This window comes from Onychomys torridus, chromosome 14 (genome assembly GCF_903995425.1).
Source record: "Onychomys torridus chromosome 14, mOncTor1.1, whole genome shotgun sequence".
In the NCBI taxonomy this organism is placed as follows: Eukaryota; Metazoa; Chordata; class Mammalia; order Rodentia; family Cricetidae; genus Onychomys; species Onychomys torridus.
In genome coordinates, this window is record NC_050456.1 from 75,393,888 (window position 1) to 75,418,428 (window position 24,541).

At 55.3% G+C, this 24,541-nt stretch overlaps 1 protein-coding gene across 5 annotated transcripts in view; it reads right to left on the reverse strand.

The window, feature by feature from the left end:
* Positions 1–65: 65 nt before the first annotated feature.
* Positions 66–24,541, reverse strand: part of Ccdc85c (coiled-coil domain containing 85C) — a 63,020-nt gene continuing 38,544 nt past the window's right edge. The window contains exons 2-6 of one of the 5 annotated variants that reach the window (XM_036205411.1): positions 18,817–18,886; positions 8,457–8,568; positions 4,360–4,455; positions 3,723–3,821; positions 66–2,979 (exon numbers count right to left, since the gene is read on the reverse strand). In XM_036205411.1, the coding sequence (XP_036061304.1) occupies positions 2,890–2,979; positions 3,723–3,821; positions 4,360–4,455; positions 8,457–8,568; positions 18,817–18,886 (467 nt within the window). In that variant the 3' untranslated portion in view covers positions 66–2,889. Of the gene's footprint in view, positions 2,980–3,722; positions 3,822–4,359; positions 4,456–8,456; positions 8,569–13,480; positions 13,520–18,811; positions 18,887–24,541 lie in introns of those variants that run through there. The other 4 variants (XM_036205408.1, XM_036205407.1, XM_036205410.1 and 1 more) reach the window with 4 other exon arrangements.

Consider the following 24,541-nt stretch of genomic DNA (forward strand, 5'->3'; position numbering starts at 1 on the left):
TGAGTGGTCTTCAGTGTGCGCTGTAGGCCGGCCATCAGCCACAGCAGACAAGTACTCCACACAGCTCGCAGGCTCACAAAGAGGCCTTTATTATCTAGTTCAAATAGACACTGTCACAATCTTGTTTGTTACTCCTTTTACTAAAATAGTTCAAATCAATGCTTTAACCACACTATCAAAAGTTCTATTTGTTTTTTCTCTCCACAAATTAAAGTGGTTCAATAGAAGGTAGAAACGGCCAAAGTCCACAGGCTCCAGCTCTGTACACAGCCAGGCAGGAGGGGGCAGCTGCAGATCTTACCACCACCAATTCCTATACAAGACTGGCCCAGGGCCAGGAACCAGGCGTTCCAGTCCCTCCCAAAAGCAGCACACTCTCCCCCACAGTATGAAAATATACACCTCTGCCACTCTGCAGCCATGCATTTAGTTTGTTTCTTTAAAAAAAAAAAAAAAAAATCAGTAGTATGTATCTCCCTTTCAAGTTTCAAGAAAGAAAAATGAAAGGTCACTTTATCTTTAAACACTGGCATGTGGCTGTTTAACATGAATGAAAATGTGCTCAGCAGATTCAGACTCCAGGGTAGGCGAGGCCACCTGGATGGGGCCGGGTGACCTCCGTCACAGTGGGAGGTGGAGCCAGTGCAAGCATCTTGTGAGCTTGAGATGGAGAGTCAGCATTGCAAAAGCTAAGGCTCCAGAAACAGGGGTCCCAGAAGACCACCTGCCCTCCCCAGCCCAGGGCTCAGCAGTTTGCTGCTAGCCGCTCCTGGCTCTTAGGTTTGAGATATGACACAGACGGTCCTAGAGAGCTAGAGTCCTAGAGGCCAGTGCTGAAAGCTGGGGCATAGCTTGTACCACCCCGGTGCGGAAAAACAGAGGGGTTCTCCAAGAAATGTTTGGATTCCCGTGATGCTTCTGCAGCATTAGGGACGGGGTCACACCTCTCCAGCAAGGAAAAGGTGGCTTCTAGGCTTTTCTTGGCCAGTCTTCAGATTCCAGGAGTCCTTACTTATTGCTTATGTCAGTGGTGGCTAAGCCATCCTGATACAAATGTGACTACCTGGGATTCCCAGATGAGGCTCCCACCTGTGCGGACCCATACACCTCATCGTTATTCTGGGATGCCTTGGCCTCAAAAAACCAGGAGGGCTCTTTCCTGCCCAGCAGCCCACTTAGCAGAAATCACTGAGTACCAGGGCCAGCGGGTGGGGTACCAACAAGTTAATCACTTGACCATACATCAGCTCTTCTAGAAAGAGCTTCCCAGTGTCCCATAGCCAGAGTGGTAGGCCTGTTCCCTACAGCCCCTGCACAACATTCCCTGGGCACACCGAGGGCCATGGGCCTTTCCCCTGAGAGTGTGGGACCCAAGGGTGTGGGCAGCAGAGGTGGTGGGAACAGCCCAAGGTCACGGGGCCTTGGCTGCGAGGGGGGCAAGGGTACCACCCGCCATCCTGGCCTGTCCCCTTTGCTCACAGGGTGTGGGTAGGGCCTGAAGGAGGCCTGCCTGTGGTAAGAACAAGCTCTTTGGGCTCAAGTGCTTGCTGCACAGGAGTCAGAGTACCATTGAGTGAGCAAGTAAAGACATGACATGGGTGATGCCAGCAACATGGCCTGGTCCTCCCACAGATGGAGATATCATCTGCACCTTTCACTAAAGCACCCATGTCCTCATTCTCCTCACACCAGGTTAAAAGACATCCCTGTCAGTCATGTGTCACTGTTTGGGGCATGGTCGTGCACACGGAAGCACTTATTTGAACTGCCCCCTCCCCCACCCCACCCCCAGTCCCTATTGGGAGGAAATGAGGCGCAGAGAGGTGACCTGTGAGGAGACAGCATGGCCAACAGGCTAGCCACTGTTCTGCCTACCTAACATCTTCCCAGTAGGTCATCATATGAGCTCGTCAGCTGCAAGAGAGGACAGAGGCCCACCAAAGTGGGGTGGTTTCTAGAGTGAGCAGAGCGAAAAGGAACCTCAGCCCATCTTTTTACTAGAGGCCCAGAGAAGCTGAGTGACTTGCTAAAGGCCACACCACAAATTAAAGCCAGAACCAGGTCATGCCCCTTCCTTCCCAAGGAAAACTCATCAGGGGCGGCTCCTGCTGCTCCGTCCATGGTGACCCAGGATGCACCTGGGTTGAGGCTACATTGACAGTGACCTAGTACCATGGCCCAGTTCTTCCTGCCCAGAGAGAATGCTGAGCTCAGCCCAGACGCTCTCCAGAACTTCCTATGTTGCTGTAAACCAGAAAAGGAAACTCGCAGGACAGACCTGAGAGATGGCTAAGCCTGGCGTGGGCAGGGAGATGTTGCCAGAGGGGTGAACGCTAAGAAGCAGCAGCTGGCACCGGGGTGGCTAGGTACCGACCCCCAGGTAGCGGAGAACCCTGAGCTCCCAGCCGGCCATGGACACGTGGGAGCCAGTGCTCCACAACCCGGGGTCCTGGCTACGGCAGGGTAGCAGAAAGTGCCACCTGTGTCACAGTTCAGGCTCTGGTGGCTTCGGTCCAGTGTGAGGGACAGCCGGGGTGGAAGGTTTGATGAGGGACTTCCACTAAGTGCGGGACAGCCCCAGACAGTCCCTGGACCTGGAGTCTCAGCCGCTTCCTGCTATAGTGGGACATGGAGCTCAAAGAGGGAGCCAGGCTGCCTGGCCACTCTGCTGCAGCAAACAGCCCATTGCTTTTCGTCTTCCCAAGGTTTGCTGGTGAGGGAGGCAGGAGGTGGAGGCCTGGCTGTCAGTGTCACGCCAGGGCAGCTAGGGTGGGCCATGTCCTATGTACAATTCACCACAGAGAAAGACGGTGGCTAGGCCAGAGTTTCTGCCATGTCTAGGGCCTCAGACTCCAAGCAGGGCCAGTCCACATCCATGGCGGAATGGCCCTACAAAGGCCCCTTGAACTGGTTACCAGACAGGTGCTGCCGGATGGAGGGCTTGGTGCTGGCTGCATCTCCCAGTTTCCTCCAGACCACCTGTGAGGAGGCACACGGTGTTAAGTGGAGGGCTCACCCAGTCCTACCTACTGGCCTCACATACCTACTGCCTTACCACCCTGCAAAATCACCCATGTCTTCAGAGCCATGGTGCTGGGAGAGACAGCGGAAGCCACAGGGAGGTGAAGGTGCTGAAACTCGGCCTTTGCCCACTGTCACAGTTATGCCTGACCCCCAAGCAGGCCACTGCTACGTGAGAGCTCATCCGTGTAGGTGTCCATTGGGATCCACAAACACGGGAAACAATATGAGGTACACCTCAGGGCATCCCACCCCACCTAGACCCCAGGTTCAGAGCCTGTGAAACCCCTTTCCTGCTGGCTTCTGTGAGGGTACAACGGAGATGCAAGCCGTAGCTGGAAGTTGAAGATGAGGCTCTCCCACAGTGTTCCACGTGCACGGCCAGGTCTGAGCACGAACTGCAAGGGCACCAGGGGGCACCAGGGGGCACCAGTGAGCAAAGAAGCCCCAGGTCCTACACTTGGGATGAAGCCTAGAGCTCAAGCGCTCTGTCCAGAGCCCCAGGCATAGCACTACCGGGAAGGGACGGATCTGTGAGAGGTCAGGGGCCGCTCCGAAGGGGAGGGCATAGTAAGTGGTAATAAGCCAGGAGTCCCAGAGCCAGTCATCTTCCCCCAGCCGTAGCTGAGCAAGTGAAAAGCAGGTGACCACACTCCCAGCCCCAGCCCCAGCCCCAGCCCCAGCCCCAGGGAGGGCCTCACATTGCACATCTCTCGAACAATGGCCTTCTCTTTCTCACTCATGTCCTCTTCGCAGCTGTCTTGAAGCTGCCGGTCGAGGTTCTCATGTACTTCCAGAACCTGAAGAAACAAGTGTCAGGTGGAGGCCAACAAAGAGCCACTAAGGAAACCAGGCAGGTTGGACAGGGACTTCGGGTGGACTCCTTCCAAGAGCCACAGAAGGGCCTGACGGCCAGTACCCATCCATGTGAGACATGGCAGTCTCTGCTAGCCGCCAGGAGAGCCCTGGACTACTCCTGGGTTCAGGTACGCAAGCCCACTCCAGACAGCAGTCTCCTGAAGCCTGCCTGCTTGTACCTAGAGGCACAAGGCTAGCCTGGACCTTCGATTCTAGCCTCACCCACCCCGCCTGGCACTCTCTTTGGCTTCCTATACTGTGTGAGTTTCCCCAGCTGCAACACCTCAGGCTGAGCAGACAATTGACACCAGATGCAGGACCACACCCAGCACAAGTCCCATGGTGCTCCAGGCAACCGTGTGTCCCCAACCACCAAGTGACAGCTTTCCCTCCCACACTGTTCAAGTGCTCTGAGCTTGGAGACGGAGCACCCACGAGGACCAAGGTCCCATGACCCTATGGTCCCACTGCACATTTTACCTTCATGGCATGCACAACAGCCTCGGGCTTCTGTCCTGCAGAACTATAGACGGTAGAAGGGGGTGAAGGCAGCTCGGGGCCAGGGCAGGCTGGGCCCTATGGAGAGAATGGCACATATGAGCCCCCTGGCTGGGTCCCAGATGCCTGTCACTGGGGGGATGCCAGCTTGGGTTACATGGAGCTAATATCCAGACAAGAGGAAATAGGGGTGGGGGGGGGGGGGGAGTTGGAGGAGAAGAGGACTGGGTGAGAGCTGGGCATCCTGGAGCTCTCTCTACCTAGCTAGTCCCCATGCTTCTTGGTCACACCACTTCTATAGATTGCCTGGTGGCTTGCAGAACAAAGGTATGGGGGAAGGGGGGCTCTGTATGTGTGTAAGGGACTCTGTATGTGAGGGGAAAGATCCTGTATGTGTGGGGGGTAGAAGACCCTATATGGGGGTTGGGGGAGAAGATCCTGTATGTGTGTAAGGGGAGAAGACCCTGCATGTGGGGAAAAGAAGACCCTGTATAATGTTCTTCAGATGGAGCATGGGCATCTCAAGAGAGCCAGAGATTCATGTTACTCAGCAGGCTGAGGAAGGAAGGGCTGGGCTCAAACCCCCTATCCAAGTCCAAAGCCCAGTCAACCCTCCCCACCCCTTGCCCTTGGCCCAGTCCGGGCCACCTGGGTAGTGAACCAGCCACTAGCCACATGTTCAAAGGTAGGAGTAGAAGACAGACCAGGCTGGGCCAGGAGGGGACTCTGCCTGTCAGAAGCTGAATGTCTGCTAGAGCACTTGAGACAGCCTCCCTCCAGCTGGCCACTAGCAAAGTGAGGGCTTCTGCCTTGGGCTATAAAGCTGGACCACATGGCAATAAGAAAACTCCAAGAAGTGCCCCAGGGGCAAGTGGGAAGGGAGTGAGTGCCCTGCAACCCAAGCACTAGATGGCTATACCCTGGCACCTGGGGATCAGCCTGAAGACACAGCTACGCCCTCTGCAAGACATGGACCCTGAAAGCTCCTCCCAGCAATCAGGGAAGCTGAGCCAAGAGGGCTGACTCCTGTCCAGTCATAGCCATTCTACTAGACCATCATAAAGCCCAGTAGGGGCCCTATGGTTGTCCTTTTGCCCAGAGCCTTCCACTGACAGCCTGTCCACCAAGCCCATTTCTCTCCAGCCACCTGGCATGGATGATCCCCCAGGACTTCATAGGCTGATCCGTTCCTGTTTTCACCAACCAGTGCCAACACGGGCACGGGACTCTGTCCCGACAGGGCTTGGGATCTAGGAAAGCCAGCGTTGGGTATGGTCCCTTTAACTGGCACTTGATTCATGCCTTAGCCTGCTATGAGCCTCAGTTTTCTTCCTTGGATAAGAGAAAGGGTCTTATGTCCTAGGAAGCATGCAAAACCCTGGAGAATGCCCAGTGGGTGTATCTTTAACTCTACCCAGGCTGTCTAATTGGTAAATAGGAAAACTGAATAGGGAAAGGAAAGGGAGTGAGTGGTCAGGGATGTATTACCCACAGGGCTGCAGCCCAAGATAGGATGGACTAGAGCAGAGGTCACACTTCCCTCACTGGCCAGTAGAGGGTGCCAGTCAAATGAATAAAGAGGTCCTAGCACCTCATCCTGGGTGAGGGATGCCCACACCACCCCTCCCTGTGGGTACTGCCACCCTGTCCCAGGGAAGACCTTATATCCCATCAGTTTGCCCTGATACCACCGGCCTACTTTGTCATCTGTACCGGTCGGTTTCTAACTGACCGCTGTGGGCCCCTCCAGGAAGCAGCAGCAAAAGAAATGTAGGGGACAGGTGGACAGATTGCAGTGTTGCCCAGCTCTCCTGGCTCAAGTAACCCAAGTGGTGGGTGTCAGGGAGGGCTGGACCTGGGGCTCTGAAAAGGGTAATGGCCATTGCTCAACATTTAGTGACTGATCAAGAGTGACTGACGCACGGGGTTCGCATCACTCGGGCCTTCTGAGGCCTCCCAATCACCAAGCACCTGCACTGGACAGATCAATCCTTCGTGATGACATTAAACCTCGTCTCACGGATGAGGACTGTGAGCTTGCCCGAGTCGGCTGGTGTACATAGGTCTAAACCTGGAGCTCAAGTCTCTGCCACCCACCCCAGAGTTGATACCCAGAGTGTGGAGACCAGCCCGGGTGCTCCTGTCAGGATGGTGGGATGACAAACCACTTCCTCCCTAGGCTGGTGGCAGGGAAGGGAGAGAAAGTCCCTCCCTTTTAATCTGGGGACTTTCCACGTTTGACTTTATCCTGTTGAGCCCCGTGCGCCTTAAGGAGGCTGGCCCCAGTATGGAGGAGGCAGTAACCTGGCAGTACCAGTGCTGAGGGCCAAGGTGACCAGTCAGGTCCACAGCCTTGACCTTTGAGCCTTTACCCCTTGTCTTCAGTAGCTTCAGTAACTGCTATGGCTGGCATCCACAGGGCATTCCACCCCAAAGGCTGCCTGTCACCTCAGGTCCCCCTGGCCCTCTGCCCCTTGGCTTACTATCCTAAACAGGGAAGATGATTTGAAGGTCTTCAGTTCACAGAACCGAACATGGAACAGAAATATCCCCTGATCCACAACCCACACTGACCCCTGACCTCCAGGTCCATTTGGATACCAGTATGCCCTTGCCCATGAGGCCCTGTAATCTACTACAGCCCTGGAAGGCCCACTTCCTCCTCCCCGAAGCAGTGTGACAGCCCCTCTTGTGGGGTGAGGCACAGGATCCCCTCCGAAGGCTTCCACCGTGAAGCCTTCCAGAAGCTTCCCTCACTCTGCTAGCCTTCTGTCAGCACTGCTGGAGCCTAGGGCGTGTCCTCTAGAGGCTGTGAGAAGCGGGTTGGCACCTGGCAGGCTGACCCATCGCCAGAGCCAGCGCTCCATTTCACAGGTGCAGGAGGCGATTTCAAAGTCCTCAGTTCCCATCGTTCAGCGGGCTGTTCTCCGGCACGGGAATGGAAGAAAGCAGGATGCAGGAGGGCCACAAGAAGGAATGCCTGAGGAGCTGGCCCCAGGGTGGCATCACTTAGTGCTCTGAGCCCTTCATCATGAAGCAATTAGAGCATCATTTGGCCACGGGGCTCCTGGATAAATATTTGAATTGTGTGCAGTCTGTGGGCTTGGTGACCTGCACAGTGTCAACAGGTAGAGAAGGCAGCCAGGCTTCAGCAGAGAAACCACAGATAGTTACCAGGGGTAGCATGAGTCCTCCCGTGGCAGTGCTGTGACCCACCGAGGCCACAGAGAAGCCAAGGTCAACCTTGTTGGTCATCATGGGGGAAAACAGAGCAGGAGCTGGACCCACACACTGGCCAGGAAGTCCTTCCGGATGCCCATAATGGAAGAGCCTAGCACACAGGGACTCCCATGGGGATGCTCCCTCACTGTCCCATGCAGCAGGTGAGGATGGCAAACTGCAAGGCATCCTACAACTCCCTCTGTAAGTCACACAGGGGTGACAGACATGCCTGCCCAGAGTGTGACCCAGAAATGGATGGTCACTTCCTGAGAGCTGGCTCCAAGTCGTCACCTGTTCCCCATCCAAGGCAGGTCAGAGCCCAGGTGAGCATGTAGCAGATAACCCTGGAGGCGGTCCCAGTACAGAGCCCATTAACTTAAGAGGCTTCATCCCTCAGCTCCAAAGCCTAGTTATGCACCCCAACCCTAAATACCAGGCCAGCAGGCTTCCTCTCTCTGCTACGGACTCAGGAACACTGCAGAATTCGGTGTTCACACGGACAGCCCCCTGCCAGGGCCATCAGACAAACGACCTTAAAGTCTAGCAATGTCACCTGCCCAAGGCTTCACTTCTCACCTCCTCACTGGGTCCCCAGGAGGCTCCAAGGATGCAGAAGCCCAGGGTCCCTTCCCCAGGAGGGTGGAGAGGAAGGAAGGCCACTCGGGGACTGGCAGTCCAAGCCCAGGCTTTTGCCCACAGCTGCCCTAGACACAACAGTGCCCTAGACCACCCACATCCCACCCACATCCCCCGGGCTGTGACCAGCCTGTCTCAGCTCTGTCTCCTCTGGAGCTCAGAGCAACAATTCTAAAGGTTCTGGACCAGGAACGTTGGGGACCTTTGGTGGGGACGCTTACATTCTGCAGGACTTCCTGGTAGGAGGGCGGCAGGGATGCGAGCTGGGATTCCGAGTGGTATGGAGAGAAGCCTTTCCGAAGCGTCCGGAACTCTCCAGGGCCTGCCTGCTGCAAGGAAAGGGAAGGCAGAGTTAGGCCCAGGGACGGCTGATGGGTCAAGGCCCCTCACGCCAAGACCTTGCCCTAACCCAGGCACTGCTCTTAATAAGCATGTCGCCCTCTGCACGGCAACCTGTCTGCTCAAGGACACCCTCCTGGATTCCTTATCACAGTTCACAGGTTGCCTCCGCCATCAGTCAGAGGACCCCCCCCCGCCGCCGCCGCCGCCATGCGCAAAGCAGATCTGGGTGTTGGCCCTCTGAGTCCACCTCAAAGGGCAATGGGAATAAGAAGGGAGGATGGGCAACGCATGCTCTGGCCTAAGGTAGCTCCCCTAAGAGTAAGGCCTGGAGCCAGAGTCCACAAGCGCCAGGGAAACCTCGTGGTGGACAAGGCTTGGTCCAGCCCCACAGAAGACAGCCTTCCTTCCTGAGCCACCCAGACTTCAAAGAGAAGGAGGGAGCCCCACGGCAGCAGATAAGAACTGCAGAGGAATGTCCATAAATCAGCAGGCTGCTGAGTTCCCCAAACAAACCAGAGGGGAGGAGGCCAGGCTGGCTGACAGGAAGGAGCGGCTGTGCAGCAGCCCAGATATAAGGGGTCCCTCCTCCCACCCAAGAGCCTGCTCATCCAGCCTGGAAGGGATCCCCACATTCCACTGCTGCCCTTCTGCCAGTCAGAGGGCCTAGCCCCCATTTCTCAGACCTCCCACCACCCAACTACCTGTGCTGCTAGCCTTTGCCACCTGCAGGTAGAGACAATGAAGGCTCAGCCAGAAGACTAGACCACCAGACACAAAGTTGGGGTAGTCACTCCCCGCCCATAACACCCCCAACCTGGAGAGACCCTGGAGGGTCAAGTCAGAAAGGAAGTCTGCCAATGGGGCGGGGGGGGGGGAGTGTACAGGGATCTCTTGGGCTACGTTTGTCCAAAGGCCAGGGGGCAGGTACAGAGGGTTGGGACTGTTTCTTCAGCCTTGGGTATGACCCAAACTCACGTGGGTACCCAGAAGCCTCCTGAGGTAACACCACCACATGGCTCTTACACTAGGCATGGTCCCAGCAGCACCATCTGCAGAGACGTCTCCCAAAAGACCTTGTGGAAGGTCGAGCAGAACCATGGGAGGGACGCTGACCGTGGATTTGTGTAGGCCACCCCAAGGCACTAAAGACCACAGAAAATCAATCCTCCCTGACACGAAGGCCAGATCCAGTGGCGTGCCCTAAGACCAGGTCTCAAGAAAAGAGACCGTCTCCAACCATACCCAGTACTCCTTAACCCCACCATGAGTGACCCCTTCCACGGCCATCATACCTCCCTGAGGGTTTAACCCAGCTCCACTCAAAACTAAACCATGGTGAGCTCTCTATGAACATAAAACACTCTCCAGCAGAGAATACCTTCTGAGAATGCATTCATGAGCTCAGAATGCCCACATATAAACACACCCACGGTCCTCATGGGACCTTGCCTGCTAATGCTGTTCCGTGGAGACATAAAGACAACCCTGCCACCTTGACATGACTGGTGGACAAAATGAAGATACCAAAGGCAGGTTACCAGCCCAACAGAGAGCACACACAGTAACATCCCACTTGGCCACAGAACCAGGTATGGTAACAGATTGTAGCCTGGGCTCTTTCCCGACAGCCCAGGGCCAGGATGGCAGAACCCGTCCTGTCCTGTCCTGTCCTGACCCATATACAAGATTATGTTTGGGTTGGGCCTCCCCTCCCACAGCTTCCCTGGCCCTCAATCAGGCTCCTGAGCAGTCACGCACTGTAACTGAAAACATCGTAGTATATACTAAGGCCTCCTCCCTGCCAACACCCCCCCCCAACCCCCAAGCCCCACAGCTTCCTGAGTAATTTCCTTGGGCGGGGTGGGGGTTTCCAATTAGCAGCATACAACTCCCCACCCTTACTTGGGTGAGAATCTATAAATATTTGCATGTGTCCAGGACTTTATTAGCAAGCCACAGAGCCGGGCAGGGGAAAACGCACACACAATCTCTCATTAAGGGGCACCGTGACTAATGACGCATCAAATGAGTAACCACTGCCGCACTTAAGTCCAAATTAAAAACACTGCTGGTTGCCGCCCACCTAGATCGCTGGGCAGAACAAAATTCCTGTTTTCATCTTGGAGGGGAGGCAGGGGCTGCAGACCCCTTGAGGGGCAGAACATTTGCCATGGTTGAGCTAAGGACCTTCCAGGAAGTCCGCCTGCTCTGACATCCTAGATGGGGAGGTTGAGTCTCCCTGAGCCTACTCCCGGCTGGAGCAAAGCTCACAAATCCCTGTGGCTGTAGCAGTTAACTGTGCGTTCCTCCCTCTTTTCCGAGCACACATGGCCATCGCACCCCTTTTTGCCCATTGCTAAGACTTCTGAGGGGTGGCGCGAGGATTCTGAACTAGGAGCGAGGAGACCTCAGAGGCTGCAGGGTCCCTTTGCAATGAAACCCCAGAGTCAAGGACCATCACCTAATGCCACCCCCTCAGTCTCTGGTAAAACCTTGGCATGTGACCTTTGGCTATCCCACTGGACCCAACTGGGCCTTGATACTGCCAGACTCCATTGCCTTCCTATCCCCAGGAATCTCGGTGTGTGGAGCCTTGGGAGAAGGAGCCTCACTGGAACCATGCTGGAGAAACCCTGGTGGGTGGGGTTGTCCCTGAACAGAAAAGGGACGACAGATGTAGAGAAAAGGAGGCTGCCAAGCCCATGGCCCATCCACTCGAGATCCCTTGCTGGGGAAGGTGAGTAGCCAGAGGCTGTGCCAGGGACCCCTTCCTGGGCTATGTCTCCCTACTCCAGAATTTCATCCCCTAAAATGTGCCATCTTTAGGTAGCGCTCATGCATTCACAAGGTACTTGGAGAGAACCACCCAAGTGGCAAGCATGACACCATGCTGCATGGATGCAGGCAGGCCTGGAGTGGAATCCTGTGTGGCCTGCCTGCAGGGGTCACTCAGACCTGAAGGCCCAGAGAGCCTCACGCTGACTCAGGAACAACCAGGAAAAGAACTCCGGGGACCACCAAGGACCTAGAGCCTGGACTTGCCGTGCAGCTGGTGTGGGGAGCTGGGCTTTTCACAGTGATGGGGTCCCCTGCAGACTCCTCCTTCCCTGGCAGCCTCCAGGACACTGAACACACACAGGAGAACTTGCGCTCCTGCGGCACCACACGGTGAAGCATGGCCAGCGCCCAGGGCAGCTCACCCCCCCCCCACCCCCCCGCCGCCGCCCCCGAGCTCCCTTGAAGAGGCCACGTTTTACTGCAGCTGAGAAAGAGCCTGCTCCTATCCTGCAGGTGGGAGAACCTCACTGCTGCACGTATTTTCACTACCCCTGCCGTGGATGTGCGCGGGACATCGGGGTGAGACTTGCCAGGTCCTCCGGGCAGCGGGTGGGGGTCCACAGGGAGCTCAGGCACCACTTTCTACCTTCCCTATTCCCACCCATGGGCCTGCCTCCCACATCTGATGACCTTCCCCTGTTGTCTTTGGCCACAAGGAGGAAGGGCTGTGGGATTGGTCACCCAAGCGTAATTAGTGGTCCGGGTTAGTCTGAATAATACACTCGGAGCTACAGCAGCCTGAAAGCGTCACTCCACCCAGGAAAACAAACAGCTCACCATCTCAGTGGCCAGGCTGGAAACAGAGGGAGGACTGCAGGGCAGGCAGACACACGGGCCTCTAGGAAGCTGTTCTTCTACCAGGGGCAGCCAGGGCCACAGACTAACCTGGGCTCGGTGGGCCTAATCCAGAGCAAAGCCCACAAGGATCCAGATTGTCACCTGTGCCAAGTGGAATTCCCAAAGTGGGAGCTTGCGGGCAGAGGAAGGAGACAGGAGCAGCAGTCTCCAAAGACAACTGGCCTCTGCCAGCACCAGCGGGCACTTCAGGCCAAGCGTTGCACCAACCAGTCGGTTCATTCAGACCACACAGACAGAGCAGGAGGGCTTGGGGGCGGGATATGCACGACACTCCATTGCCCTGTCAGTCGATGTAGAACCTGGGCACTTTGCAACGACCTGGTTGGCATGGCCAGGCAGCCCAGTGCCCAGCATGCAGGGATGCTGCTATTGATCAGGGGTTCTCAAGTGGCATGACTCTGCCCCTGGGGACACCTGGAGATGTCTGAGATATCTTTGGCTGTCACAACTGTTGTGGTGAGTACCAGCCAAGGAGACTTCTAAACACCCAACAATGAGCAGGACCGTCCCGTCAACAAAAAAGCCACCAGGCCCACGTGTTCACAGAACTGGAGCTTGGACCAGGGTGGTGTGAGCCCTCCAAGACGGGAATTCTGGGGCAGGCAGCTCAGAACTGAGGGAAGGAGATGGGGGCAGAGTCACTGAAGGCCTGAAAGCTTGGGAAAGACATCTGCCAGGGAGCCCCCACACAGCTGCCACACAGGCCCAAAGGACCGAGCATTATGTGCAGTCCCAGCCCCATGCCCATGGGCTGAGATTTGATCCTGTGACTCCTGGAAGCCACAGCTGTGTCGGCCAGACCTTCGCTCCACCACTTACTGGTGTAGCCTCCTCCAGCCTTGCACTTCAAGTGTCTCGCTTCAGAACTGGGGTGATGAGGGGTGGGGGGGTGTCGGAAGAAGGATATGATATTCCCACCAACACACAGGCTCCTGCCTCAGGACGTCCAATGACAGGCCAGTGGGAAAGGCTGGCCAAGGAATACCACTGCAGGACTCGATTGCTGTTAGACTGCAAAGCAGGGATTAATGCCAGCTCAGAAGGGGCACGTCTCAAAAGGCACCTAAAGGCAGGGCTAGTGCATTCTGGAGGTGGGCAGCTCCCAGGACAGGAAAGAACGAGGAGGCACAGCAGATACAGCACACAGCATGTAGCAGCCCTCCTGCCCCTCACAGCCATTGCAAACCCTCTCCCCCAGCAGCTCTACCTGGAGCCGGCTTCTCTGGCGGCCGTAAGGGCGGGGCAGCTGGAAGGAAAGAAAACAGTATCACCCTGCCAGCCTGTGCCATCTGCCCAGTCCCTTTCCTGGGACAGGGACTGGCTCAAGCCATGAGATCTCAGCTGTGCCGGGTAGTTTTACCACACTCGGGGCCAGGATAGAGGATGCTGAAAAGCCACTCAATGTTTGAGACAACAAGGATGAACTGAACACAGGGCCCCAGCCCTAAGCTCAAATACCTTTTGAGGGAAAACAGCCTCCTGAAGGGCCTAGGGGCACCCCTAAGGCCCCAGCCAACTCTGAGAGGCCTGGGAGACACCCAGACATGCCAACTGGATCTGCTTTCTTTCTTTCTCATCTTCAGAGAACTCATTTGCAGGCCATTAGGAACAAAGGGGCTGTCGCTTTGGCTGGGGGCCCTGAGATTTCTTTCCCTTAGCACTAGATCAGGTAGAAAAGTCACTGTGACCCAGCTGGCGCCACCTCCCCTAACCCCCAGCCAAGTTCATTCTTCACATCCCGCGGTCAAACCTGGCAGAGGGACCACCCAGACCACGAGGCCTGGGACAGACAGAATGGCTCACTCACGGGACAGCCAGATCCCCCCCCCACCGGGACTATCACACCCTTTCAGGTCCTCTGTTGGTTCACTGAGATAAGAGAGAGATTGTGGGGAGAGGGCATCTGGAGGGATGCAGACTACAGTATGAAAAGCCCACTGTAGATGGGTAAGTCCAAACAACTTACCAACTCCCTGGGCCTCTGCTTGCTAGACATACCCTGCAGTCAGTAGAGTGATTCCCAACATGGCCCTCACTACCAGCTGGCCCACATCTGTGTTTTCCATAGCTGCCTTTTAACTCTCTGAGTGGCCTGTATGGCAGGTAAATTAGGGAGGTCACAGCAGCTGCCCAGTGTCCTCCGGCAGATAGGTGGCGCTGGTGAGCCATCTTCAGGCTCTGCTCAGCATGACTCCTGGCAGATGGTCCCTAAGCCTTCACTGCTGAAGCGGAGAGCAAGATGCTTAGACCCCCCACCCCATCCCGGGCACCTGGATTCCCTGCCCTTCTGCTGAGGCTGGACAACAGGGTCCCTGGCACGGAGCAGCCAGAAAGACCCAGGTCCTTGCCAAACAGCACTGCAAGCCCTCCAGAGCCATGGCACTGTACTGTTCAGGCAGGGGGCAAGGTGCCAGCCCAGACATCACAGGGGCAGAACAGAATTTCCCGGAGCAGGATGAGAGGTCAGTGCACCATGGCAGACACCAACCAGCGGAACTGTCAACATAAAAAGGCAGCGAGAAGCTGGGCGGTGGTGGCGCATGCCTTTAACCCTGGCACTTGAGAGGCAGCTGCAGGTGGATCTCTGTGAGTTCAAGGCCAGCCTGGTCCACAAAGCGAGTTCCAGGATAGCTAGGGCTATTACACATAGAAACTCTGTCTTAAAAAAAAAAAAAAAAAAATAGGGGTTGGGGATTTAGCTCAGTGGTAGAGCGCTTGCCTAGCAAGCACAAGGCCCTGGGTTCGGTCCCCAGCTCCGGCAATAAATAAATAAATAGATAGATAGATAGATAGATAATAATAATAATAATAATAATAATAATAATAATAATATAGATGGATGGATGGATGGATGGATGGATGGATGGATGGATGGATGAATGAATGAATTGATTAATTAATTAGGGGCAGTGAGAGCAGTGACTTTAGAGGGACAGACACACGGATGGGGCAGCCCCACCCTCCTCAGGAATGTGAGAAACAAAAAAAAACCAGGCTTCAACAAAGGGACTTGGATGGTGGTGGATGGTTCCTAACCAAAGGCCTGTTCCAAAACCAGAAAAGGACAGACAAAATGTAACACTTCATGCAGGGACAGGTAGAGGTTACTGGCCAAGACAACACAGTTGGGGGCACCTGGGATGATGAAAGGCAGACAGACAAGGTCTGCCCACCCAGGAGTGCTGCCGGGGCCACACCAGGCACTCTGCTTGGTGACACCACTGTTCCTGACTTACAGGGAGGAAACTAAGGCGAGAAAGACATGAGCTTGGCCTGAAGCCACAAGTTAACAAGGGGACAGGAATGGCTGGAACTCAGCTCCGCCCAGTGCCCAAACCCACTTCCTGATGGTTCACTTGAGGCCAGCGCCACACTGTATGCCAAACTGCCCCTCCACTCATGTGGTTAAGTCCTAACCCCCAGTCCTGACCTTAGGATGGGACCCCTTTGGAGATGGAGGCCTTCATAGAGGTGAGTAAGCTCGTGAGAGTGGGCCCTCACCCAAGGTGATTGGTGTCCTTGGGAAAGAGACAAATTAGGTCCAAGACAGAAAAGTAGGAGGGACTCAGGGAGATGTGCCATCAACAAGCCAGGGGAGGTCTCAGGATAACCAGCCCTGTTAGCACACTGTTAGCATCTTCCACGTTCAGCCTCTTGGACAGAGACTAAGTTTGGTAGCTTGTGCATTCCCCCAACACCGGCTCTTGTGTGTGGAACTCCACAGTAAATTAATAGGGCCTCCATGCCAGGAAGCACTCCCCCATCATGGCTTCAATCTCTCGACCTGTGTCTGCTATAAATCACCGTGGTACCTGGCACTGTGTGGGAGAGCATGGAGGTTTCGGAATAGAGGGGGGCAGGGGGGCTTCCCAGCCTCCCTCCACAGCCCCAGTCGCAGCTGCAGCCACAGTGGGCCCTCTGGCCTCAGTGAGAACACCAGGGTCACTTGCTCTTTTGTGAGGCTGGCTTCTCGGCGGTTCTGGAGGCTTCATTTATCAGCCCAGCAGGGGGCTAACCAGCGTCAATTACAGCAGCCCCCACCCCGGGGCCCGGCTGGGCACAGAGAATCTGCAGGAAAAATAATGTGCGTGGAGTCCTGGGATGAATCATCTCGGAGGAAGCAGCTGTGTTGATGAAATTTTAAAGCCAACACCAGAAAGAAAATATGAACCGCACTACGGTAATTTAGCCTGTGAACACCCTGGCACATTTTTAATTAAAGCTATTTCGGAGTTAAATAGAGGCTGTGGGGGAGGGGGAGAGGGAGAAGTTGGGGGTAGGAGTCAGTGGAGACTCTGGCCTCCCACTCAAACCCCAAGGACACATCACCTTACAATATTACTGACAATATTCCTCATTCCTGCTTTTCGCCAGTGGGCAATTTCTCTGCTTTGCGAGAAGCTGGGGGTTTCTGTTGGATATGATTTCCTGACAGAATCATAAAATTGCACTCACCAGAGCCGAGAGGCTGAGGAGTGAGGACAGCAACTGTCCTGCCATCACCGGCTCCTTCCTCAAGATGCCCAAACATGGCCCGGAGCCACAGCACCGTGGCCTGTACAGAGAGTGCTCCCGCTACCTTTCCGAGTAACCGACCTTAGTTAAGTCAACCTTCCAGCACCTGGGTGAGAATCAGCTCCCTTCTGGGCCTAGGAGACTAGGTGGGGAGCAGCTGGGGGCTGCCCTGGCTCATGCACCCAGCTCAGTCATGCCAGGTGTCAGAGGCGCGGATGAGGCCACTGAGGCTTGGCCACCCATTCCTCAAGCAGTTGGCAGTCAGATGAGGGTAAGGACAGGAATCCACAGGAAGGAACATGACAGGAGAGTATTTGCCAAAGACAGATGACAGCCCGGGGCCAAGAAGGCTCAGAGCAAGAGCAGACACACCTCAAGGTGTGTACATGGGAGGGTCAGAATGTAGATCGAATCCCTATGGAGAGATGGGGCAGGGCTGGCCACTGCCCAGGTCTCAAGGCTCAGCCTCCTGAACAGGGGATATAAGGGAAATGGACAGCTGTGGATGGGGAGGGCCACCTTGTGGGACTATGGCTGCCCTAGGGAGGGAGGGAGGGAGGGAGGGGAGGGAGGGAGGGAGGAAGGGAGGGAGGGAGGGAGAGAGGAAGGGAGGGAGGGAGGGAGGAAGGAAGGAAGGAAGGAAGGAAGGAAGGAAGGAAGGAAGGAAGGAAGGAAAGGGCTGCTACTCCATGGTAGCATTCACCTGTAGTACAAGCCCATGGCCTGGGCCAACACTTGAACCTGGGGTACAGGTTCCCAGAGACAAAAGTTCAAGCACAGCCCCAATCTCTGCAGAAATAAGAGCATGAGTGATGTCCTCTGATTAGACCATGGAGCACACTTCCTGTGGAAATGACAGTGGGAGCAGCATCCTCAACTTGAAAAAGCATTCCTCGCCTGCCTCTCCACAGGAACAAAGGCCAGACTGAGGCGGACGCTGCCCACAAAACACAGGTTCCCTCAGCAAAGCAGTGGCCTGACCCACAGGAGGGAACAACTCCCTTCCCTCCAGGCTGGACATGAACCTTAAGCAGGTGCTGCCCTTCAGCATCCCAATACGGCTGGTACCACTGTTCCCCGCAGTCCCACTAGCAACCACATGCAGGGCAGGCTCCCAGGGAGCGCTGGGGTCCAGGGAGATCTGCCCCACCAGGGACAGACTAGTCCCAGCAGGTGGGACTGTGGCGGTTCCACTGTGGGACTAAATTACTCTTGGGATATGAGCCTCCCAATAGCCACCAGTAGACAGAGGAGGTCACGGTCTTCCTATGCAGTGCAGTGGGCATCAAGCCCAGCAGGTAACATGGCAACAGGGCCAGGCATTTGAGTTATTTCTAAGGCTGTTTCAGGTAAGAGAGGTAAGAGAGGAGGGAGAGGCTAAGATTAAGGCAGGGGTGAGTTGCAGTGGCTGGAGGGACTTGCCAAGCTAGCTGGGCCCAGGCACTCTACTCAAAGCATACCATCACCTCATCACCGCCCTCTGCCATCCCCACCAACAGCAGAAATGTTTGGCTCCTCCACGTCCAGTCAGAGTCCACTAGAGGCTCGACACCCTTTCATCACACACCTTTCCGTGGTCACCAAGTCACCCTCCCACAATCCTAATGTTCTCCCTCTGTGTTCTCTGTGAGCAGGGCTGGGACTGGGAAGCAGGAAGGTAGACCTAGTGAGGAGCTGGCTAGCAGGGGACGGGGTTCCATATGGGTCTGTCAGAGGGATAAAGTGGACCATTTTCTTTACCAATTATGTGACCCTCATCTCTGCTGGGCCCAGTGCCAGCCACAGGAAGCCCGCATGCATTGGGGCAGCAAAGAGCAGTCAACATGGCTGGCAAGCCCTGGCCACCCTAGAGCCTGGATTAGAGTGAGGATCAGGCCTGTGACCAGGCTTTCCAGGGATATTGCTGGAGAGACCGAAGGGGCAGGGAGGAAGCTATGGGAGCCCCAGATAAGCTGGAGATGGGACAGCCTCCAAAACAGTGGCCACTGGGGCACAGGAGCCAGAACCCCCATAATCTACTTACCTGTGGGGGGGGGCCTGTCACCCTCCGACAGTTTCACCTTGGTCTCCAGGGGCCTGATGTAGGTGGATGAGGGATCTGAAGGACACAGAAGAAGAAGAGGGTGTGTTAGCCGCCAGCGGACTCACCCCATGGGCAGACCCCACCCTACCCTGGCACTCCCTCCCTGTGGTCTCTGAATCTGGTTTCCAGAACGATGATGATGTGTTCCCCGGCCTACAAGTCCTGGGGGTGATCCTTTCTGCTTCCAAGAAGTTTCAGGTTCAAAAGTGGTTGGCATAATATCTACAAGTAGAGACAGCCCACCCCAGGGCCCAAAGTCCAGGAGGCCCCACTCTACTAAGTAGTGGGGAAACTGAGGACATTTAGCATGGCAGATGTGATCCTAAATCTCGACAGTCAGCTTCATGGGAGGGAGAGATGCCTAGGAGATGGGGGTTTGTCTATGTGGTTGTCTCCAGAGATGACTGATGTATAGACAGGAACCCACCCTGAATGTGAACAGCAGCACTATCCATAAGCTACGGGCTCAGGTGAAACAAAAGTAGAAAAAAGCCCACTACCATAGGGCGCGCTCTCCCTCTCTCTCTCTCTCTCTCTCTCTCTCTCTCTCTCTCTCTCTCTCTCTCTCTCCTTCTCCACCCCACCCCCAAGGAGACTTGTGAGGTTGTGAGGACTTCCTCAATCACCAACCATGGGACCCAGATAACCCCACTTATAACACGTCCCTTACGACACTGCCCCCGCCTTTTTATCCCATCACAAAAACAGGCACACGTCTCACTGCACACTACACCACCCCCATTCTGCCGACCCCATCTCTGACGACCCCACAGCCCAGGAGGGCAGAGTGGCAGACCAATGGTCATCAGCCTAGGCTGCAGTGGAGGGCACCTGGCTTGACGGAGTCAGGGAACAGAATTAGGAAAGGAAATAGACAAACAGGAAGTGGGGGGCCGCAGGGTCTGTCTCAAGCACCCCGTGAGGCTGACACAGGGTGGGGCACCTCACAGCCACAGAGTCACCCACAAGACAGACTTTGTACCTCTCGTTCAAGGCCACAAGGCTAAGTGGCGAGCTGGAACTGTGTCCATCTGCTCAGTGAGTCATCACCTGTATCCCCCAAAAAGATGCAGGATCCCCCAGGTACTTCACACTCTAACCCTTAACCTCAGAAGGCACAGGGCAGCAGACTCTCTGACCAAAGCCGGCTATTGAATCCACCTCAGGGGACTTGGGGCTAGGGAATAAACTCCATGGCTTCTATAATTCCTAGGTGGACACAAGGAGCTTGGGATCCGCTATGGACAGGACAGGGACAAGTCAGGCACACCACATCAACCATGGGAACAATGAGACATCTGTCCACTCCAGAACAAGGGCCAGCATGATGAGCCCACCCCTGATGGCCTCATGTCTCACACTGGTATCTTGACCCTCTCCTCCACCTCTAGCCACGGGCTCTAATAAGGAACAGATGTGGAGCTCATTGCTGCCCATCAGGAACTTAAGTCCCCAGGAATGCCTAAGCCCACACAGGTGGACCCTGACATGCCTGCTGAAGAACACTTTGTTCCCTAGCAGGGCCTAAAGAACCCTCAGGAGCCCCTACCCACTCAGCCTGGGTCCACAGGGCCCAGCAGAGCATCTGGTACAGTCCAGGATAGGGAAAGATGTGGGAACAGGGGTGCAGAGAGCAAGGTCCAGCCCACTCAGGGCTGGGGAACAAAAACATCAAGAGCTTCCCTCCTCCTCATTCCCAATAGTCACCTCTTAGGAATGCAGAGCCCTTTCTAGAGGAGGGGAGGAGGGCAGCTCTCTGCTAAGGCCCGGCCAGCCCATCCTCAGGAAGGGCAACAGTACCGGGCACAGGGTGGCTCCATGGGGGTAATGCTGCCGTGGGTCCCAGCCTCATTACACAGCACCACACAAAATCTGGAGCTCTGAGTTTCCGAGAATGTGAGGCATAGGCCCCTCACACACGGGAGATGTAATGCAAATAACGCAAGCCTCGGACCACACCAGTCTCTCCTCTCTGACTTTAAAGCCCCTAAGAGGACCCTGGCCAGCCACAGAGGCTGCAGCTGAAGATGCCTCAGTGTTCTCACCAGTCACTCAAGGGAAAAAGGCACCACCTTCAAGGAATGTTGGGTCTAAGAGTGGGAAGACAAATGGGGTACAAATGCAACTCCCCGGATCTTTGTGTCCTACATCCTGTCAAGGAGCAGTCTTTCTGGGGCACCAGCTGTGCAGCAGTCATTCAGGTACATTCCAAAGAAACACACACACACACACACACACACCCGCACCCGACCCTGCCACTACCCGCCACCCTACCCCACCCCACCTCCCCACCCCCTTCACCCCCCCCCCTGCCATGAAGGCTGGGGATGTGACTCACTTGGTAGAGTGCTTGCCTACCATGCATGAGATCCTGGGTTCGATCCCCAGCACTGCAAAGATTGTGTATGGTGGCACACACTCCTGTCACCCTAACTGATGGTGGGAGAGCAAGAGAGCAAGGTCATTCTTGAATACACAGAGAGCTTGAAGACAGCCTAAACTACAAGAAATTCTGAGTTTAAAAAAAAGGGGGGAGGGGCTGGGGGAAGGTGGGGGTGGGGCGGGAGGGGGGAGGACAGGGGAACCCATGGCTGATGTATAAAATTTCAAACACATAATAATAAAGAAAAAAATTTTTAAAAAGAGAGAGAGAGAGATCAGCCTTTGGGACCACCCTGGGCAGAGCTTTGGAGAGAAGCTTGCTTACTCACAGTGAGGCACAAGCATTCCTACATACCTCTCTTCTGAATTCCCTACTACATAAAATTCCCTGGCATGGCTGCAAACACACACACATGCAATCTCTGTCTCTGTCTCTGTCTCTGTCTCTCTCTCTCTCTCTCTCTCTCTCACACACACACACACACAGAGAGAGAGAGAGAGTTCCTAGGCATGGTCTGCAACCCAGAGGAAGATCTAGCAAACAGCACCAAGTAAAGGTGTTAACTGGTGCATCCTCCTTTACAGCCACAGAACCATTCAGAAAGTAAGCATGTTGCCCGTCTATCTCCCTCCATGGACTCCTGATGGGCAGGCAAGAAGCCTTCAGCATTTAGCATTTACACCCTTTCAGTCAGTGGTGTGGCTGACATGAGGAACATGTGATTCTTTTCTTTAACTTATGCTATTTCCGGTCAATTTTCAAATAATTCCAGAGCAAGAAGAAATCTTCTTTTTAAATTAGAAGAGTAGACTAAATTATAGTGCCTTCCCGACTCTTAGCCCCACCCCCCACACACACCAGTCACTCAACTTTGAGTTCCCTGTGACCCTGCTCCAACCCAGTTCCCCAAACTAGATTCCCTACATGCCAGGCTGGGTCCCTCATGGGTCGGGGCTGAGAGGAAGGAGGAAAGGGGGCCCTTCCAGGTCCCTGAGAAGAGGCTCTTGTTTCTCACTGGCCCTAAAACACACTCATGAGCTCATCAGGTGCCTCCCAGACTCCAGGAGATGAGCAGGTAATTAAATTAATCCCAAGGCCTGCAGTAATGAAGGCCAGGCCACAAGGGAGAGAAACACCACTTCCCAGCTAAGCTGCATGTAGGCAGAATGAAGGAAGTGATCACAGGAGAGGTCTGTGATGAGCTGGCTAAGGTGTGCTCTGGGACCCACCCAATCCTCTTGGCACCCATCAGTCCAGTTCTGGGAGGGTCATGATCCAGCTCCTGTACAGCTCGATTCCTGAAAGCAGACATCAGCCCCTGCTTCTCCCTCCTCTGGCATCCTCTGCCCCCTAGGGAGCCTGTGGGAATACCTCCTGGTGGGCACTGTTCTGGCCTGGTCTGAAGAGCCCTGGGCTTGTCCTGTGGCTGACCTTCAGGCCGCAAGGACCATGAGGAGAGGCTAGGTCACATGATCCACAGGGGTCTCCCTTCCTGGCTAGAGTGTGCCACTGCACCTCCTCTGCAGCCTTCTCCTCCTGGCTCTGAGGCCATGGGCTCCCGCTGGCAGGGGTGGCAGAAGCTACAGAGGGCTTCTCAGGAGCAGTGGCCTTCAGAGGACCCAGCAGCTGGCACCTAAGGAAGGAGGACCCACGGCAGTGACTTCACAGGACAACAAAGGCTTCCCACTGCTGTCTACTCAGCTGAGTCTCCAAAGGAGTCCTCAAGGGAAGGAATGGGGTCCAGGGGGTTCACTAGGTTATCTACCCCAGGAAGCCTGGGGAGGGAAGGAGAGAAGCAAGAGATAGAAGAAGCCAGTTAAAGGGCAGTGAAGTCAGTCAGCCCATGCACCAAGGGCTCTGAGGGAAGGGAGGGGGCATCGACTCAAAGAGTGGATGGCGGAGTGGGGGGGGGGGGGGGGGGCGCCTCCCATGCAGAAAGCCTCGGGAGGTTCAGGTGAAGTGGGAGGGAGCTCAGGAGCTATGAGGGCCTGAGAAGCTTTCTGAGGTGGGCAGAAAGCCAGCAGAGCCTGCTGCAGCTCAAGAGAAATTGGGAAGGAAGGAGGCCTCTCTGAAGCAGGTTCACTCACCGTTCCTTCCCCACTCCAAGCCCTGGACTTGCCTGCATAGGGGAAGACACAGTTCTCCACATAAATCTGGCAGGTAACAAGTGTGCAATGGGAAGCCTGAAAAAGCCTGACACGGACTGGAGAGATGGCTCAGAGCTTAAGAGCATTGACTGCTCTTCCAGAGGTCCTGAGTTCAATTCCCAGCAACCACATGGTGGCTCACAACTATCTGTAAACGAGATCTGGTGCCCTCTTCTGGCCTGCAGTCATACGTGCTGCATACATAATAAATAAATAAATCTTTAAAAAAAAAAAAAAAAGCCTGACACATCTTTGCACTGGAACAAACCCCCACAACACACAGCCAGAGGGGGTCATGGAAAGTAACCGGGGCAGGTCTAGCGGGTGAACATCCCTACCCTGTATCACAGAGCGACCACAGCTTCTGCCTGCATTTCCCATTTCCTTTACGGGATGCTTCCTTCCTAGCATGTGCATAGGGAGGCGCCGTCCCCTTCACAGAGTACAGCAACCAAGCACAGAAATAACCAGTCATGCAGGCAGAACTGGGCCAATGAAGACAGGCCCTACTCCCTCTTGGGGACCCCAGCTACAGAAGCTCCAAGCACCAGGGTCACCATCAAACATGACCTTTCAAGCAAGCACCAACAATGGACCACATGGGCTTATGGAGCGCCAGCTATGTGCCTCGTAGACACCAGTCCCCACTTCTCATTGTTACACACCCCCAGCTTACAGGTCAAAGAACTGAGGCTCCGGGAGGTAGAGGGTGGCCATAGGGCCTGAGAACAGGTAGCTAGATCTTCCAACAAGCACCAGGGTATAGCTGCAGCCTCCTCTTCCCCGGGCCGCCTTCCTCATCCTGGGCTCCACATGGCAGCAAAGGCCACCCTGACCACACTTCCTGCGGTACTCCTGGGCTGGCATTCCGGGTAGCTGATGCCCACATGCCAGGTCAGAGAGGTCTGGGAAGCTACCTGCTCCTGAGTGCCCTGCTCTTCCGCTGCCGGAGCCCCTGCACATCTTCCTCGCAAACCCCAGGCTGCTCTGCTTATACAAGCCCACTTAGAAGGACCACCAGGTTTCACAACTCAGGCTACTAGAGAGGGGATGAGCTCCCCATCACTAAGGGAGAGCAAGCAAATGCTGAACTGCCTCTGTGGGGTAGAAGTCTTTGGAACGCAGAAGATTCCTAGCAAG